The 18,993-nt window shown below is 41.0% G+C and overlaps 1 protein-coding gene across 1 annotated transcript in view; it reads left to right on the forward strand.

Annotated features, from left to right (window-relative positions):
• Positions 1-9,613: 9,613 nt before the first annotated feature.
• ACOT12 (acyl-CoA thioesterase 12) overlaps positions 9,614-18,993 on the forward strand; it is a 40,675-nt gene continuing 31,295 nt past the window's right edge. Inside the window, exons 1-3 of the mRNA XM_063453714.1 lie at positions 9,614-9,906; positions 9,992-10,292; positions 16,737-16,806. Of these exons, the coding sequence (XP_063309784.1) occupies positions 9,892-9,906; positions 9,992-10,292; positions 16,737-16,806 (386 nt within the window). The 5' untranslated portion in view covers positions 9,614-9,891. The remainder of the gene's footprint in view (positions 9,907-9,991; positions 10,293-16,736; positions 16,807-18,993) is intronic.

Genomic DNA, 18,993 nt, shown 5'->3' on the forward strand with positions numbered 1-18,993 from the left:
TTAAGCTATTGTAAAAACAGATATGAGTGGTGAGTGGTGGCACTGGGCAAGTGGGCACAGTATCCAATGTGAACCTCACACAGAAGCTGGCAGGCAGGCAACTGCTCTTCTATTACAGTGAAAAAAAAATATTTATTTTAAATCTAAAACTTAAGCTATTGTAAAAACAGATATGAGTGGTGGCACTGACTGTGCAAATGGGCAAGGCATCCAGCCTGACGCAGAAGCTGGCAGGCAGGCAGGCAACTGCTCTTCTATTACAGTGAAAAAATAATATTTCTTTTAAATCTAAAGCTTAACCTATTGTAAAAACAGATATGAGTGGTGGCACTGACTGTGCAAAGGGGCAAGGCATCCAGCCTGACACAGAAGCTGGCAGGCAGGCAACTGCTCTTCTATTACAGTGAAAAAAAATTATTTCTTTTAAATCTAAAGCTTAACCTATTGTAAAAACAGATATGAGTGGTGGCACTGGGCAAGTGGGCACAGTATCCAATGTGAACCTCACACAGAAGCTGGCAGGCAGGCACCTGCAATTACATTACACAGGAAAAAAAAAAAAAAGCAGCCTGATGTTCTAGCCCTAAAAAGGGCTTTTTGGGGTGCTGTCCTTACAACAGAGATCAGATGAGTCCTTCAGGATTGTAGTGGACACTGAATACCCTAGCCTAGCTATCAATTTCCCTATCTAATCAGCAGCAGCTAAACTTTCCCTCCTCTCACTAAGCATGCAGCTTCAGAATGAATCGAAAATGGATGCTGGGAGGGAGGTTGGAGGGTGTGGAAGGGAGGGAGTGCTGCTGATTGGCTGGAATGTGTCTGCTGACCGAGAGGCACAGGGTCAAAGTTTGCCCAATGATGACGAATAGGGGGCGGATCGAACTGCGCATGTGTCCGCCCGCCGCGGCGAACGCGAACACGCTAAGTTCGCCGGGAACTGTTCGCCGGCAGACAGTTCGGTACATCACTAGTTGTAACCAGACAAGTTGGACACACAGGAACAGAGGGGTTGAGGGCCCTGCTCAATGAGCTTACATGCTAGAGGGAGTGGGGTAAAATTACACAAAAGGTAAGGATAGTATTAGACTAGTGACAGTTGCAGAAGAGGAATCAGTTATTAAGAGTTTAATTGATACGCTTTTACGAAGAAGTGGGTTTTGAATGATTTTTTTGAAGGAGTGGAGACTGGGTGAGCATCTAACGGAGGAGGGAAGCGAGTTCCACAGGAACGGTGCAGCCCTCGAGAAGTCTTGAAGGCGAGCATCAGAGGTGGGAGTACAGACAGAAGATAGTCGTAAGTCTTCAGCAGATCGTAAGGGCCTAGACGGGACATACTTGTGTATAAGGGAGGATAGATAGGTGGGAGCAGCGTTATGTAGAGATTTGAAAGCAAGAACCAGAATTTAAAATTGAGCTCTATATTTTATAGGAAGCCAATGTAGGGACTGACAGAAGGGTGAGGCATGGGAGGTGCGGGCGGACAGGAAGATGAGCCTCGCCGTCGCATTCATTATGGACTGTAACGGTCGCATCTGGCGTTAAGTAGGGGCGGATGCGCGCAATGTTTTTGAGATGGAAATGACAGGATTTGGCGATAGAGTGAACATGAGGCTTGAAGGAGAGGTCGGAGTCAAAGAGAACACCTAGGCAATGAGGCTGCGTGGTGGAGCTGATGGTAGCACCATTGACTTGGAGGGAGACAGACACAGGAATAACAACACTTGAGGGAGGAAAGACCAGAATTTCAGTTTTGGTCAAGTTTAGTTTAAGGAAGTGGGCAGCCATCCAGTTAGAAACAGCAGAGAGGCAGTCAGAGACACTAGTCAAGAGGGACGGGGAGAGATCAGGAGAGGACAGGTAGATTTGCGTGTCATCTGCATAGAAATGATATTGGAAGCTAAGGAGCTAATGAGTTTACCAAGGGAGGCAGTATAGATGGAGAACAGTAGGGGACCAAGGACTGAACCTTGAGGGACACCAACAGAGAGGAGTTGGGGAGAAGAAGCAGAGCCAGAGAAAGAAACACTGAAAGCTGGGAGAGGTAGGAGGAGCACCAGGAGAGAGCAATATCTTGTAGACCAATATTGCTATGGATGAGAAGAAGCTGTTGATGATCAACAGTGTCAAAAGCCGCAGACAGGTCAAGGAGAATTAGGATAGAGTAGTGACCATGAGATTTTGCAGCGAGTAGATCATTGGATACTTTGGTCAGTGCCGTTTCCACAGAGTGCTTAGCGCGGAAACCAAACTGAAGCGGGTTTAGCAGAGAGTTTGATTCGAGGAAGTCTGTCAATCTCGCATACACAATTCTTTCAAGGATCTTGGATGCAAAAGGCAGTAGCGAGATAGGACGATAGTTGGATGGGGAGTTAGGGTCAAGATTGGGCTTTTTTAGAATTGGGGTTACAGTTGCATGTTTGAAGGGCGATGGAAATATACCAGAGGAGAGAGAGAGATTGAGAATTTTAGTGAGAGGTGGAGAAAGAGAAGAAGACAGAGTACGGATGAGATGCGAGGGAATTGGATCTAGGGAGCAGGTGGTGGGGCGGGAGGACTGGAGCAGAGCAGAAACCTCTTCCAGTGTAGCGGGTGCGAATGAACAGAACAGCAGAGGGAGTGAAGTTAGGGGAAGTATTGCAAAGGGGAGGAGAAAGATGAGAGATTTCTTCTCTGATTGTAGAGATCTTGTCAGTGAAGTGAGTTGCAAAGTCTGAGGCTGTCAAGTTAGTAGGTGGAGGTACAGCAGGGCGAAGAAGAGAGTTAAATGTGTGAAATAGTCGTTTGGGTTCGCGGGAGAGTGTGGTTATGAGGGTATTGAAGTAATTAACTTTTGCAGACGAAAGAGCCAAGCTGTATGAGCTCAGCATAAATTTATAGTGGAGAAAGTCAGATGCACAGTGAGAGCGAAAGAGGAGGATCAGTATTAGGAGGAGGAAAAACAAGGAGCTCCGTTTTAGAGAGATTGAGTTTCAGAAAGCGGGACGACATCCAGTCATATATGGAAGAAAGGCAATGTCACGATTCGGGGAACCCAACACGCTAACACACACACAGACACACACACAGAAAGTGTGCAGTACCGGACCTTAGAGTGGCCGGGCTAAGCACACACAGAATAGTCAGGAGATAAGCCGAGTAAGGGGAACCAGAAAACAGAATAACGAGAAACAAGCCGAGGTCAAAGGGTAGGAGAAAGTCACAAAGTCAGTATAACAAGCCAGAGAGTACGTAACCAGAAAGCACACGTTCAGTATCAATACATAAAGCAAAGACCACAACAGGGCACTGAGAGGCAGGAAAGGTAAGTATAAATATCCTAGCCTTAATGCTGATTGGATAACTTCCAATCAGAATTAACAAACACACGTGGGGGGTATCTATACCCCCCACTGTGATTTTTGTACTGTCGCTTTAACGTCGGGTCATGTGAGTGACCCCGGCGTACTGATATGGGTGCCGGCTCCCAGCGTGCAGCGTTAGACATGCTGCCGCTGGGGGGAGGAGAAGGAGAGGACGCGAGCGGCGTGTCAAGAGGAGAGGACGCCGCTCGCCGAACGGTAAGAGGAGGGGGGACCGCGGGCAGCGACGGACCGAGGGTGAGTGCTGCGAGCGGATTGCAGCCTCCCCTCACCGCTGCCCACGGAGCCCTGACAGGCAAGCAGTGACACGTTGCAGGATGGCAGGGGAGAGGTCCGGGGAGGAGAGATATAACTGGGTGTCATCAGCGTACAGGTGGTAGCGGAATCCAAAAGAGGTAATAAGTTTGCCAAGAGAGGCAGTATAGAGAGAAAATAGAAGGGGACCAAGGACAGAGCCTTGGGGGACTCCAACCGAGACAGGACGAGGGGAGGAGGTATCATTAGAAAAAGAGACACATATACCTGGCAAAGGTACATACGGGGTTATTGCTGTACTCAGACGACATAGCTGAGCAACATATGTAGTATTATACCGTCGTAGCACACATAAGGTTTGCAAAATATACTGTGCAAACTCACTTTGTGTGTCAAAAAGGCAGAAAAATTATTATTACCACTACACTTGGTACAAGCTAGTGGAAAAATGATCCCACGCTAAGGTTCAAAATATGCAGTTTGAAATACCCTGGGATGTCTTCTTTGAGAAATGGTATGGCTTTATGGGGTATTTGGATTATATAGCCTGTAAAATACTCTAAAATGGGACATGGGCACAGCGTAAAAATGTAAAGTTTGAAAAAAAATGGAATGGCTGTGTCCCAAATGTGCCCCTCCGATGTCCACATATGCCTGGCAAAGGTACATACGGGGGTATTGCTGTACTCAACCGACATAGCTCAGCAACATATGAAGTATTGTACAGTCGTAGCACACATACGATTTGCAAAATATACTGTGCAAACTTACTTTGTGTGTCAAAAAGGAAGAAAAAAAATGCTTATTACCACAACACTTGGTACAAGTTAGCGGAAACATTATCCCACGCTAAGGTTCAAAATATGCCTTTTAAAATACCCTGGGATGTCTTCTTTAAGAAATGGTATAGTTGTAGTATGTAGCCTGGTCAAGTGCTCCAAAATGGGACACGGACGCATCAAAACCCTCCATAAAAATTCACACTTAAAAACCTGAACTTGTCACGTCTCTTTTACAGATCTGTAACTTCACAAAATAGTGTCTAGGTCATACATTGGGCATATTGTTTTACTCAGAAGGTATAACTGAGTATAATTTGGGGATTTTTATGACAGTGGTATATATTAAGTGTAAGAAATACTCAGCAAAAATGCAACATATATGTAAAAATGCAATTCCCCCCTCACCACAAACATTGACATAAATTGGTGAAAAAATGGTGACAAGTTAAGGCACAATATACACCATATAAGATACCCTAAGGGGTCTGCTTTATCAAATGAAAGCCCTTTGTGGGGTTATTTGAACATTCACACTGCTATAATACCATAAAATGAGACATAGGCCCGTCAAATCCATCTACTAAAAATTATAACTATAGAAACTGAAATAGCCTTGTCTCTTATATGGCACTGTAGCTTTACAGAAAAGTGCCAGAGGCATACAATGGGGGTATCGTTATACTCAGCAGATGTAGCTGAACACAATATGGGGAATATTGTGGAATAGCACACACCAGCTTTACGAAATACACATTACAAAAACCTTTTTATATGTGTATATGCCAAAATAAAGAAAAAAACACAATTTTACTCCAATATTTAGCAGAGATTGGCGATGAAATGGCTAAGTAAAAAGTGTCAAACTAACCATAGGTAAATAGCCTGTGATGTCTACTTTATATAAATATATACTTTTGTGTGGCAATTTTGTTTTCTGTGATGGCTACTAAACCTACAAGACAAACATACCAAATTCTAAAATTGTTGCAAATTGAAATTTTATTTTAGTCCTTGTATTTTGAGACCTTTAGTTTTCAAAACAAGCTAAAATCCTATACATATGACGTACTCTATAAATCAAGACACATAAATGAATTTATTTAGAATTAGTTTTTGCAACTGGCATTAGTATTTAATAATGCGGTTCAAATAGGAAGTTTCCCTGAAGAGATGACTAGAGCGAACATGCTCCCCATCTTGAAACCGGGAAAAGATCCAACTTCCGTTGCTAGTTATCGCCCCAAATCATTAATCAATTCAGATGTAAAGATCTTTTCATCCATCTTGGCAGACCGTCTTAAGAGCAGTATTAGAACGTTAATTCATAACGATCAAATTGGTTTTATACCAGATAGATGGGTAGGCTCTAATTCAAGAAGAATTATAGATATAATTGATAACGCTAACAAGAAACATATCCCCCTTATGACTTTAGCAGTCGATGCGGAAAAAGCGTTTGATAGGTTGAACTGGAAGTTTTTAGAATTAACTCTAGAAGCATATGGAATAAGTGGATGGATCTTAAGAGGAATTATGTCCCTATATAAAAATCCTTCTACTAGAATAGTAGGTCCAAATGTTTGTTCAGATTGGGTATCAATAAATAATGGGGTGAGACAAGGCTGCCCTTTATCGCCATTATTATATATCCTTTCAATAGAACCCTTGGCTGAAAATATCAGGAAAAATATAGACATAAAAGGGTATAGAACAAGAGATAAAGAATTCAAAATCAATCTTTATGCAGACGATATTCTCTTATCAATTATTGACCCAATCAGTTCTTTGAAATATCTGATGGAAGAAGTTAGAACGTACAGTCAATTAGCCAATTATAAGTTAAACAACGAAAAAACAGTGGTGATGGGTATTGAATTAGATAAGAACTTAAGAGAAGAAATTAGCAATAAATACGCATTCACATGGGCACCCCAGAAGTTTGACTGTTTAGGCGTAACCATCACTAAGAATATAGAGAGAATGATGGAGGAAAATTTTCTAAAGTTACTAAAAAGTACAAACCTACTACTTAAAGATTGGAGAAATATGCAGATTACTTGGTGGGGCCGTATAAATGTTATTAACTCATATTATTCCTAAATGGAATTATTTATTTCAAATGATTCCTCTTAGGATCCCAGATGCCTGGCTGACGTTACTACAAAACAATTTAGAAAACTTTATCAATAAGGGGAAGAAAAACAGAATTAATAGAAATATTCTCTCTCTGAAGACTAAGGATGGAGGACTAAATTTCCCCAATATAAGAGTCATGTATTGGGCAAATGTAATTACCCATATGTATAGGTCCCAGACGGTGATGGCTAAAGAAGAAAGCTGGTTTATTATAGAAATGGAAGATCTAGGATTAATAAACTCAGAGGGTTTATTATGGAATACGAAACCTGTAGAAAAAATGGGGATCGATATTAAAAACAATAGGATTTGGGCTCAAATGCTGCCCGCCTGGGAGGAAATTAAAAATAAATTAAATCTTAAGTACGTAATTATGGACACGGCAAACTTGAGGATAATAGAAGCCAATATGATAGACTTGTCCTTAGATAACTGGAGGATACAAGGAATAAATAAGGTGTCACAGATATTGTCTTCAGATAACGTAATGCCTTTTGGCACTATTGTAGAAAGGTACCAACTCCCTCAACGAGAGCGGTTTAATTACCTGAGGCTTAAACATTTCCTGCAGAAACATCTTATTGGGGAGCCTAGAAAATCAGCTTTACTGATAAAGCTCATATTTTCAAATCAGATTATACCTAAAGTCTTAGCTAAAGCTATAGAGGTAATTAGGAATATTAAGGAGGTATCTAACTTCCCTCAGAAGAATAAATGGGAAAAAGATTTAAAGTGCTCTTTGGATCATCATGAATGGTGTAAGGCTATAAACAATACTCGCAGACAGGTCCAATGTTTAAACCTATTAGAGACCCACTATAAAGTTGCTTATAGATGGTATTTAGTCCCTAGTAAGCTATCTCAGATGTACAAAGGAGTCACGTCTAAATGCTGGAGATGCGATAAAGAGGACGGAACCTTTCTACATATTTGGTGGAGTTGCTCAAATATTCAGATCTCAATTAGGAGAATGCCAAGTTTTATTAAAGATACAACTGGAATAGAACTAGTTAAGAAACCAGAGGTAGTTCTGTTGCATATGCATTGGCCAAATATGACAAATACAACCAGAGGATTTATAATTCACTGTTTTATTGCATTTAAAATTGTTCTGGCACGGAATTGGAAATCTAATCAAGCATTGCTTTGGGAAACGATTAAAAATCAAATAAATCTTCAGGTGAAGATGGAAAGAGATTTGAGTATCCCGTATCTGAACTCCCCAAAAAGAAGGGACCTATGGCAAAGTTGGGTTAACAAACTAGAAATTACTATATAAATTAAACTGGTATATAATAGACCTGTAACCACTGAAATAGCAAGAGCCCTGAGCTTAGACAGATCTCTCTCCTGAGCTATCCTCGCAGATAAGGGTGTAATATGTAATATGTTTGTCTATTGTGTAATGTGAATGGAATGAATAAGTTAAGATGCAATTAGACTTGTGACGTTATGTAGGGATATGTATATTTGTTAAAAATGGAATAAAAGAATTTATACAAATAAAAAAAAAAAAAGAATTAGTTTTTGTAAGCTGGACATATTATGCACACGCTATTATTGCCAAAACTGAAAAAAAAATAATTTTGGGGGGTGTTTTTTTCACTTTTTTGGCATTTTTATATAAATAATGAGAATGTATCTATGTATGTGTGACATCAAATTAAAGCCCTGTTTGCCCTCTAAAAAAAAGATGTATAATCTGTGTTGGTGCAATAAATGACAGAGATGCAAATTGCGTTTGAATACAAACAGCAGAAAAATGCAGAAATGGCCTTTGTCCTTAAGCGTAAGACAAGCTTCTGAAGCTGTGTCCTTAAGGGGTTAAAGGAGCACTTCAACGTTAGGAAAACTCTTACTGTACTTACCCAATTCCAGCAGAGTTGTTCATTGGTGTTGGGTCAGCACTCTGCCTCCTCCGACGTCACCTGATGGTGACTGCAAGCGCGTTAGGCCCTCCCAATAAAAAAAAAAAAAAAAAAAGCATTGCTTTAGTGCTTTCCTATACTGATTTAACTGATGCTGGATGACTTCATGAGTCCTCTACTGCAGGGATGCCCAAAAGGTATATACCCATTTGTTGTAGAACTACAATTCCCATGAGGCTTTGCATGCCTTTAGAATGACAAAGCATCATGGAAGCTGTATTTAAAAAAAAAAAAAAGGGAGGAGATTTCCCCGGCGCTGGAGAGCAGTAAGTGTTTAACCCCTTAACCCCTCTTAAGCCGGCAGGAGGGGGACCCTGAGGGTGGGGTGGACTCAAAGACCATATAGTGCCAGGAAAACAAGTTTGTTTTCCTGGCACTATAGTGGTCCTTTAAGTTTATATAATACTCATGGCAATAAAATGTAGACCTACAGAGAAAATTATAAGTTTGTAGGAGCGCATTAAATAATGATGTTAACAGTGTGGGTCTGGACCCTAGCAATATACAGTCAGATATTCCTCCAGCAGATGGCACTGTTGTACAATATAGACCCCAAGCAAAGTCTGCATTGTGTTTGTATTCCCTGAATGTATTGTATCAGGGTACACTTCTTCACTGTAGGAAATGTAACATTTATACTTCAGATACTGTGTTTTGGTTGTGACTTTGGCCACCAGGTATTCTAGTGATGGATTAAGACCTGCTTAGCATGATTAGCCCCACTACCATTTATTTATTATTTATTATATTATATTTTATTATATTTAGCCCCAAACACCCCTGATTTCCCTGTTAGTAAATAGCCCTGTAATTACAAAGTCTCTGTGGACAATGGTCCTGAGCAATTTCTGAATTAGCCATCCAAGGTTAGGGGTCCTTCAGGGGGATTACAAACCGTTTCAGATTATTTAAATTGTAAATATAATTATATATTAAATATTTCTCATCTGAAAATTGCTAGCATCCTACCTTTCAAATAAATGTACTGCTTGTGTGTGCACTTGCTCTCTGTAATTGCAGAGTTAAAGATACAAATGAATTGTTCTGTGCATTATAATAAATCCGGTAAAAGGAGGTCAGAGATGCCATTATTTACATTGTTACACTGAGCAGCTCCTCCCAAAAAACACAATATACCAGAACCATTGCTTGACACACCAGCACCAATCCTGCCCTGTGTATTGAGATCACATGGAGTTCTGTAACTGCATCTCTGGGATTAATAGGAACAATGTATATTAAGCAATGTTTCCCATAGCAGTCAGCTGGGTGAGTGATGGCTATGGGGGATAAGGTGTGTCCAGCCACTCACTACCTGGGAGCACAGCCAGACACTCAGTCACCGCCTGCTGGAACTACACGTGACCTTCACTCAGCTGAGAGCAGGCTGCACTTGGGATCAGCTGAGTGCTGGGAGGTTGATCACACCTGATGCTGACCCAGGCTGTGAGTACTCATTGCTGTGATCTGCACTAACACAGTGTAGTCTCTGCCTAACTCACTGAGTGTCCCCTCTGCTTTGTGTCCCCAGCACCCACCCATTGCTGCTCCCAGGTCCCATTCCTCCCTCCCCGACTGTCTCATGCTGCCCACAGGGGAGACATCAGAAGTGCTCCCAGAGAGTGCAGGGAGAAGAGAGAGCTCAGTAATGTCCTCTGGCTATGAGAGTTCAGGGAGAACTCCCTGGAGAGAGAGCTCAGCCATGTCCTCTGGCTATGAGAGTGGTGAGGTGCAGATGTGCCACACGGTGTATCCCTGGCACTCTAACCACCTGGGGGAGCTGAGTGCTGGACAGCTCCTGACATGGATTGATATCACTGCCTGCCTTGCTGGTAAGAACCCTGATCTGTTACTTGTAGCAAGTTCATATGATTTTAGAGTTCTATAATGGGGGAATGTACTTATTCAAGCTCTGCATTAACATCCACTAAACTGTTAATACAAAAATATCACTAAATGCTAATTAGGCTTGAAACGTCTATTGTTTGTTTTGGTTCCCCCATAGTCTGCAGCATTGATATGCTGCAGGAGGCAAACCAATCAATGCAGGTATTTAGGGATTCCCCCATGATTGATCTATTTCTCTCTTGTAGCATATTGGTGCTGCATTCTACAAAGCAGGACTCTTCCTGTACACTATATATGCCCAAGAAATCATTTAAGCATAATACTGTTTCATGTCCTATAGACTGTAAGCTGGTTTGAGCAGGGTCCTCTTCAACCTATCGTTCCTGTAAGTTTTCTTGTAATTGTCCTATTTATAGTTACATCCCCCTCTCATAATATTGTAAAGCGCTATGGAATTTGTTGGCGCTATATAAATGGCAATAATAATAATTAAAGGGACACTCTAGGCACCCAGACCACTTCTGCCCACTACCCTTAACCCTGCAAGTGTAATTATTGCAGTTTTTTTATAAACTGCAATAATTACCTTGCAGGGTTAACTCCACCTCTAGTGGCTGTCTATTAGACAGCCACTAGAGGTCACTTCCTGGGTTCTAGCACAGGAAACCTGTGCTAGAGCGTCGCTGGACGTCCTCACGCTGTGTGAGGACCTCCAGCGTCGCTCAAAACCCCATACGAAAGCATTGAAATGATTTTTCAATGCTTTCCTATGGGAAGACGTAATGCGCATGTGCGGCAATGCCGCGCATGCGAATCAGGTCTCCTCGGCTGGTGAGCGAGATCAGTCTCGCCCACTGGCCGACGCAATGAAGAGGAGGAGTGTTGCGGAGGCGGAGACAGCTATGAGGGACATCGCCGCTGCCTCAGGTAAGTCACTGAAGGGGTTTTCACCCCTTCAGTAACCGGGGATTGGGGGGTGGGAGGGAGAGGGACCCTCCAGTGCCAGGAAAACGGATCGTTTTCCTGGCACTGGAGTTTCCCTTTAATGTAAAATTAAATTAGTGTTTTTTTTTGTTTCTCTCTTGAAAACCCATGGAATTAACCTCTCAGTTGCTGCATTCTTGGGACTTTGTGCCTGAATACTTTGTATACAACATAACCTCCTCAGATTCTAAGCTATCTGCTGATGCCTCCTGTCCCTTTAAGGCGTGTGAACCTGACGTAAATAGCTAAATGTAATTGTTCCATGGTTATTAAACTAAAATGTCCTGCAGTCAGAGCTCTCACTCACTTCTACAAACTGTAGGGTGTGACATGAAAAGTTCTTAGTTTTATTTATATGTTGCAAGAGTTATCCATTAGCTAATCAAACCATTTACTGGGAAAGATTTATTTCCTACAGCATATGAATAATGCATATTACAGGGCAGTTCTAGTTAATGAACAGACCGTAAAAGGTCCATTGTTCTGACTGTTCTCCAACTTAATCAGCCATTAACGTTATACTTCAAGTAACCGCTACCATGCTACATTCAGCCATAGCAATCGCTTAGCAAATGGAATCTAATCAACTGTGACATATATATATATATATATATATATATATAAAAACACTGCAGCACGCTCTCAATGGAATAGATTATCGGTGCCTGGTGAGTCCCAGGTAAGTTGTCAAACCATTATGAACGGTTTGACTGCTTACATTAGGGGGGTGTCATGACACTCCTGGTACCATATCCACTACAGGGCTTTGGAGCAAATATTGCACTTGGAATCTTTTATTTTTAAAAATTCTTTATGTATTTCATTAAATCATACCATAACAATCAACAGGAGAAATTGTGGCCCAAGTTTATAACCGTGAAAAAAAATGAGATGATGCCACTGGTTTCTGTAGTGATTGCTCTTCCCTGTTTTGAATTTTAGCTTTGCATTGATATTAAAACACAACACCCAATTAATTAGTTTCTGTGTATATTTACCGGATGAAGGTAATTTTAAAAAATGTATAACTTTATGCAAAATGTAATATTCATGAACATTTATTAATTAAAATAGTTAAATGCTAAATGTGTTGCTTCTTAAGTAACTGGTTACACCTTCCCAATCAGGTTCTCTGTTCCACTTGAATCAGTCTGTGAGTAATTCATCCTATCTTCACCGTCACAAGAAACTCCTGTACTGATTGAGAAACCACGAGAGTTTAATTCAATAAGAAAATTAATTAACCCCTTAAGAACCAATGACAACATAATTCCATCATAAACCATGGAAGATCCCTCTCAACTAATGATTACATGGCTAAACAGAGCAGCAAATGCCAAATAAGCAGGACATCCCATAATAAGAGCTTTGGAGACCAGGTTGTGACCTTTTTAAGGAGTTATGAATGTTGCGTTTAAGCTGTTGGTGTTATGGTGCATATCTGTGTGGTGAATGGCCATCTAAGTTATGGCAAATTAGTTGCATGTTTTAGATAGTTAAGTGCCTCCATGCAGAGTGTAGAGATGCTGAACATGGGTGCTACATATAGTGCAGCACTAAAATAGGAAGAACCTCTTGTGGCTGTCTGAGTGACTGCCACTAGAGGTGTTACTAGGCAGTAATGTAAACACTGCCTTTTCTCTGAGACACCAGAACAACTTCATTAAGCTGTAGTGGTTCTGGTGACCATGCCTGGACTGGCCATCGGGCACAACGGGCAAATGTCCGGTGGGCTGCGATGGCCATGGTCCGAGACCGGCAGGGGAGATCACAGGATCTCCCCTGCTGTATTCCATGACTGGCCAGTAAGAAGATCAAAGTAGGACCACCAGGGATTGCAGCAAGGTCCCCCCTACCTGGAAAAAGGTAAGAAGGGAGCGGGGATACACTGCTTGTTTTTTTTTTTTTTAACTTCAACAAATCTACAAATATAATATATTTACATTAATCTGCCTCCCCCCCCCCTCACACACACACACACACACACACACACACAATTCCTCCAAACATATTTATCCACACTACACTCCTCACACAGCACCCCTCAACACACTGCACCACTCACACACACAACTTTCTAATAAATAAATAAAAATAAAACAAAAATAAAAACATTATTATTATTATTATTATTATTTTATATATATATGTATATATATATATTCCAGACACACACTAGATCCCTTACCCAACTCTGGATCAACACACTAGAGCCCTATATACACTTTATATCATATAAAATAGAATGGGGAAAAAAAAAAAAAAATATATATATATATATATATATATATATATATATATATACATAATTACTTTGGGTCCTTCGAGCACACTAGATTCCTTGTAAGCAAACGCATGCTACATTCCCTGAACATACACTCTCTACAACCGCAACACACACTACATCACAACATCACATATGCATGCACACACTCTCACTCTCTACAGCCCCTAGTCACACACACATCACATAACATCACAAACACAACAAAACCAACCTATTTACACAATACCACACCACAATCAGCTCACTTTACACACACGCATTCCCACAAGCAGGCTCCAAACACATGCACAATACCCTTTCCAGGCCATTTTGTCTCCTGGTATCTGTATCCAATTTATAGAGACACCAGAGACAAGTTGCAAGCAAACAAAGCGCAAGCATGTTATTAAATTTGCTTGCGCTGTGCAGAACAAATACAGGGCATTTTTCGCATGGTCTGCCCTGGAAGAGCATTGAACCAACATGCTCACTTGGAGAGGGGCGTGCTTGTAATTGGTGATTTTAAAACAAACCCTATCTGGCCTCACCCCCTTCTCATTGGGTCGATGTGATTAAAAAAAAATGCCCGGGCCAAATTTATTCATGACAGAGTATCCCTTTAACTCAGATGTCCCACCAGACACCTTGACCACAGGTTTTGCATTTTGTTACCTCTTTATATATTAAGGATTAATGGTGAGCAGTAATGTATAATCAGCATCGATGACTTTAGTCTTTCCAAGATGTTAATCCTAACCAGGTTGTACACTGAGCTGAGCTTCGGATTATTTTGAATTTAATGTGCATTCCATATTTTAGTCTAAAATAGTAAAATTGGAAACTTTTTAAAATCAACTATATTTTCAGTTTGGCTATTATTATTATTATTATTATTATTATTATTATTATTATTATTATTATTATTATTATTATTATTATTATTATTATTATTATTATTATTATTATTATTATTATTATTATAATAATTATATATATATATATATATATATATATATATATATATATATATATATAGTGCCATCAAATTCCGCAGCGCTTTACAATGGGTGGACGAACAGACATGTAGTTGTAACCAGACAAGTTGGACACACAGGAACAGAGGGGTTGAGGGCCCTACTCAATGAGCTTACATGCTAGAGGGAGTGGGGTAAAGTGACACAAAAGGTAAGGATAGTATTAGACTAATGACAGTTGCAGAAGAGGAATCAGTAGGGAGCTATTAACAGTTTAATTGATACGCTTTTATTGAAGAACGATTTTTTTGAAGGAGTGGAGACTGGGTGAGCATCTAACGCAGGAGGGAAGAGTTCCACAGGAACGGTGCAGCCCTAGAGAAATCTTGAAGGCAAGCATCAGAGGTGGGAGTACGGACAGAAGATAGACGTAAGTCTTCAGCAGATCGTAAGGGCTTAGACGGGACATACTTGTGTATAAGGGAGGATAGATAGGTGGGAGCAGCATTGTGTAGAGATTTGAAAGCAAGAACCAGAACTCTATATTTTATTGGAAGCCAATGTAGTGACTGACAGTAGGGTGAGGCGTGGGAGGTGCGGGCGGACAGGAAGATGAGCCTCGCTGCCCCATTCATTCTGGACTGTAACGGTGCAAGTTGGGAGCACGTAAGACCACTGAGAAGCGGATTACAGTAGGCGAGAAAGGACAGTGGAATGGACCAGCACCATAGTCTCATCTGGCGTTATGTAGGGGTGGATGCGCGCAATGTTTTTGAGATAGACTGAACATGAGGCTTGAAGGAGAGGTCTGAGTCAAAGAGAACACCTAGGCAGTGAGCCTGCGTGGTGGAGCTGATGGTAGCCTTGGAGGGAGAAAGACACAGGAGTAGCAAGTAGGGAGGAGAGACCAGAATTTTGGTCAAGTTTAGTTTAAGGAACTGGGCAGCCATCCAGTTAAAAACAGCAGAGAGCCAGTCAGAGGTAGTCAAGAGGGACGGGAGAGATCCGGAGAGGACAGGTAGATTTGCGTGTCATCTGCATAGAAATGATATTGGAAGCCAAAGGAGCTATTGAGTTTTCCAAGGGAGGCAGTATAGATGGAGAATAACCCTGCATGTAGAGGTCCCCCAGCCCCCAAAATTGATCATATTGTTACTGACAAACAATAAACCAGCCAGAAAATGACACATGTGGGTGTGTATCGCTGTATCCTTATGCAGATGTATAGTATTGTTTAACACTTTTATTTATTCATTTATTTTTTGGACTTTCAGAATGTTGAAATGCCAAACTTTCAGGAGATGTCACGATACTGAAAGCATAGTGCCGCCACCAGAAGTTTTGGGGCCCCTAACTCAGCTCAGGGTCTGGGGCCCGCCTCTAATCCCACCCACAGGGTCCGCCTCCAAATCCCGCCCACAGGAATACACACACACACACACACACACTGATACAAAAGGACACAGATACACACATACTGAAACAGACATAGACGCATATAGGCATACATACTGACACATACACACATATACAGACACACAGGCATACATAGTGACAGACAGACACATACTAACTTACATACAGATACCGACCTACATACATACACACTGACGTGTATGTGTGTATGTGTGTATATATATATATATATTTATTACACATACTGGCATGCATACATGCAGACATGCATTGATACATTCATACAGACACACACACACCGCTCATTTTTCAGCCACTCTCCTGTTTCTTACCTTTTCTTTGCAGGAGGGTGGCTGGGGCTGATGGGATTTGTGTGTCCCTCCTCACGGCCTGGCTGGCGCTCCTCCCGCGCAGAGTGAGCTGGAAGGAAGTGACCACTTCCTCCCAGCAGCACTTGCGCTGTTTTTTTTTTGTTTTTTTTTTAAAGGGGCCTGGTCACGCTATTACACACCACCCGATAGGCCCCATCAGCATGCGTGGCAGTTCCGCCACTACACGTGGGGCCTGGTTGGCCTGGGCCCGTGACAACCATCATGGTTGTCATCCCCTGATGGCGGCCCTGCGCATGCAATAATGTATTCATTTGTCATCTGAATCACTGGACTAAAACAGCTGCTTAAAAACTATTTTATATTGATCCGCACCTGAGCGAAAACAATGCTGTCTTAGAGTACTGATTGAAAACATCAGTCTTTGATCTAATACATATTTTTTTCTTTACCCCCTAGCTGAGAGACATGCTGGCGTGGCCTGTGTCACAGCGTCTGTGGATGACATACAGATTGAAGAGACCGCCAGGTATTGCACATTTTATTATTTTGGCTTTTTACCTGCAAAGCCCAGCGACCTCTTAAATCGTCTTCAATAGCAATTGATGCCGTAGATAACACGTTGCATATACCCACTCGCTGTGAGGGTCAAAGCTCACTGGAACCATTATTGCCAGCCAAGAAAGCTCTTTAATCTTGTAGATTTTATCACTTCTATTTAATGTTTAAATGTAATAAACCTGATTCTTTCATTAAAGTGTATGACGTGGATAACACCGGTAACAATACATGTTTTGGTAATGTTGTATGCACTTTTAGCTCCTGTATAATATTGTTGGTTTTAAAATACATTGACTTCTTAGAGGACCAATGGCTGTTTGTCGTGTTTACAATCTGTTCTTAAAGGAACATTCCAACCACGATAACCACTACAGCATGCTGCTTATGAGCTTCCGTTAGCCCTCCTGAGTTAAGCCCTGAAATACATGGCTAGCTCATCGGCTGGGTACATCACTGCCAAGCTCATTTCAGACCGACAGATTCTGGCACTCTGTCGAAAGTAGTAGCGGTAAGGAGCAGCCTCAGTGGAACCCTGGTAAGAAGTCAAACCTTTCTAAAACAGTTTGACCATTTACACTGTGGTGGGGGGGACCAGGGCACCCCTTGCACTATAATCACTACAGTGTGTTTGGATTCTTTTCCAAAATAAAAAATGACCTGCATCCCTTTAGAATGTAAGCTGCTTGCGCAGGGCCCTCAACCCCTCTGTTCATGTGAGTCCGACTTGTCTGTTAGTCCACCCAATGTACAGCGCTGCGGAATTTGTAAATGTGAATAATAAATATTAATAATAATGTGTTTTTTTTTGTTTGTGTTTTTCATGAACTGGAGCGCTAAGTGCTTAAAACTTGGTAACTTTGCATTTTAACATCCATCTAAGGAACCATCTTTTCTAAAAAGGGTACTTTTTTTTTTTTTTATTTTTTTATTCAGTTAGCCAGTTTGGCAAAATAACAGTAGTGTTAAATGTTATAATCGAATCTAAACTGCTGTTGATTTACGCTTAGTGATCCAAAAAGTTCAATTTAGTTAGAACTGTAACAGATATAAAATTAAAACGGACCACTAACATCAGATCAATTAATTTAGTTTCTGGAACGCTGCAGATTTTGTTTTCTTTACACGCCGCCTTCTCTCCAATACTTATTACAGCAATAACCAATTATGTGAGGAACGCTGCCCCTTTTACTCTTAAAGTTATTCATTAAACTTCTATTTACAGTATAGTTACATAGCTGAAAAGAGACTTGCGTCCATCAAGTTCAGCCTTCCTCACATATGTTTTTTGCTGTTGATCCAAAAGAAGGCAAAAAAAACCCCAGTTTGAAGCACTTCCAATTTTGCAACAAGCTAGGAAAAAAATTCCTTATTGACCCCAGAATGGCAGTCAGATTTATCCTTGGATCAAGCAGTTATTACCCTACATTGAAAGAATATATCCTTGAATATTCTGTTTTTGCAAGTATGTATCTAGTAGCTGTTTGAACATCTGTATGGACTCTGATAAAACCACCTCTTCAGGCAGAGAAATACACATCCTTATTGTTCTTGCAGTAAAAAAAACCTTTCCTTTGCGTCAGACAAAATCTTCTTTCTTCCAGTCTAAATGCATGGCCTCGTGTCCTATGTAAAGTCCAGTTTGTGTAAAGTCCACATAATGGTTTGTATTGGCCCGAATATATTTGTATAATGTTATCATATCCCCTCTCAGGTGACGTTTTTCTAAACTAAATAGGTTTAAATTTGTTAACCTTTCTTCATAGCTGATATGTTCCATTCCTTTTATTAATTTTGTAGCCCGCCTCTGCACTTTGTCTAGTGCCATATTATCCTTCTTTAGAACAGGTGCCCAAAATTGCACAGCATATTCAATATGTGATCTTACCAGTGATTTATAAAGAGGCAAAATGATATTCTCATCCCGAGGTTGAATGCCCTTTTTCATGCATGACAATACCTTACTGGCCTTAGCCACTGTTGATTGACATTGCACATTGTTGCATAGTTTGTTGTCTATAACAATTCCCAAGTCCTTTTCGTGTGTTGTTATCCCTAATTCGCTTCCACTAAGGGTATACGTTGCTTGTGTATTCTTTACGCCGAAGTGCATAACTTTGCATTTTTCAGCATTAAATTTCATCTGACATTTGAGTGC

Source organism: Pelobates fuscus, chromosome 5 (assembly GCF_036172605.1).
Source record: "Pelobates fuscus isolate aPelFus1 chromosome 5, aPelFus1.pri, whole genome shotgun sequence".
NCBI classification, from domain to species: Eukaryota; Metazoa; Chordata; class Amphibia; order Anura; family Pelobatidae; genus Pelobates; species Pelobates fuscus.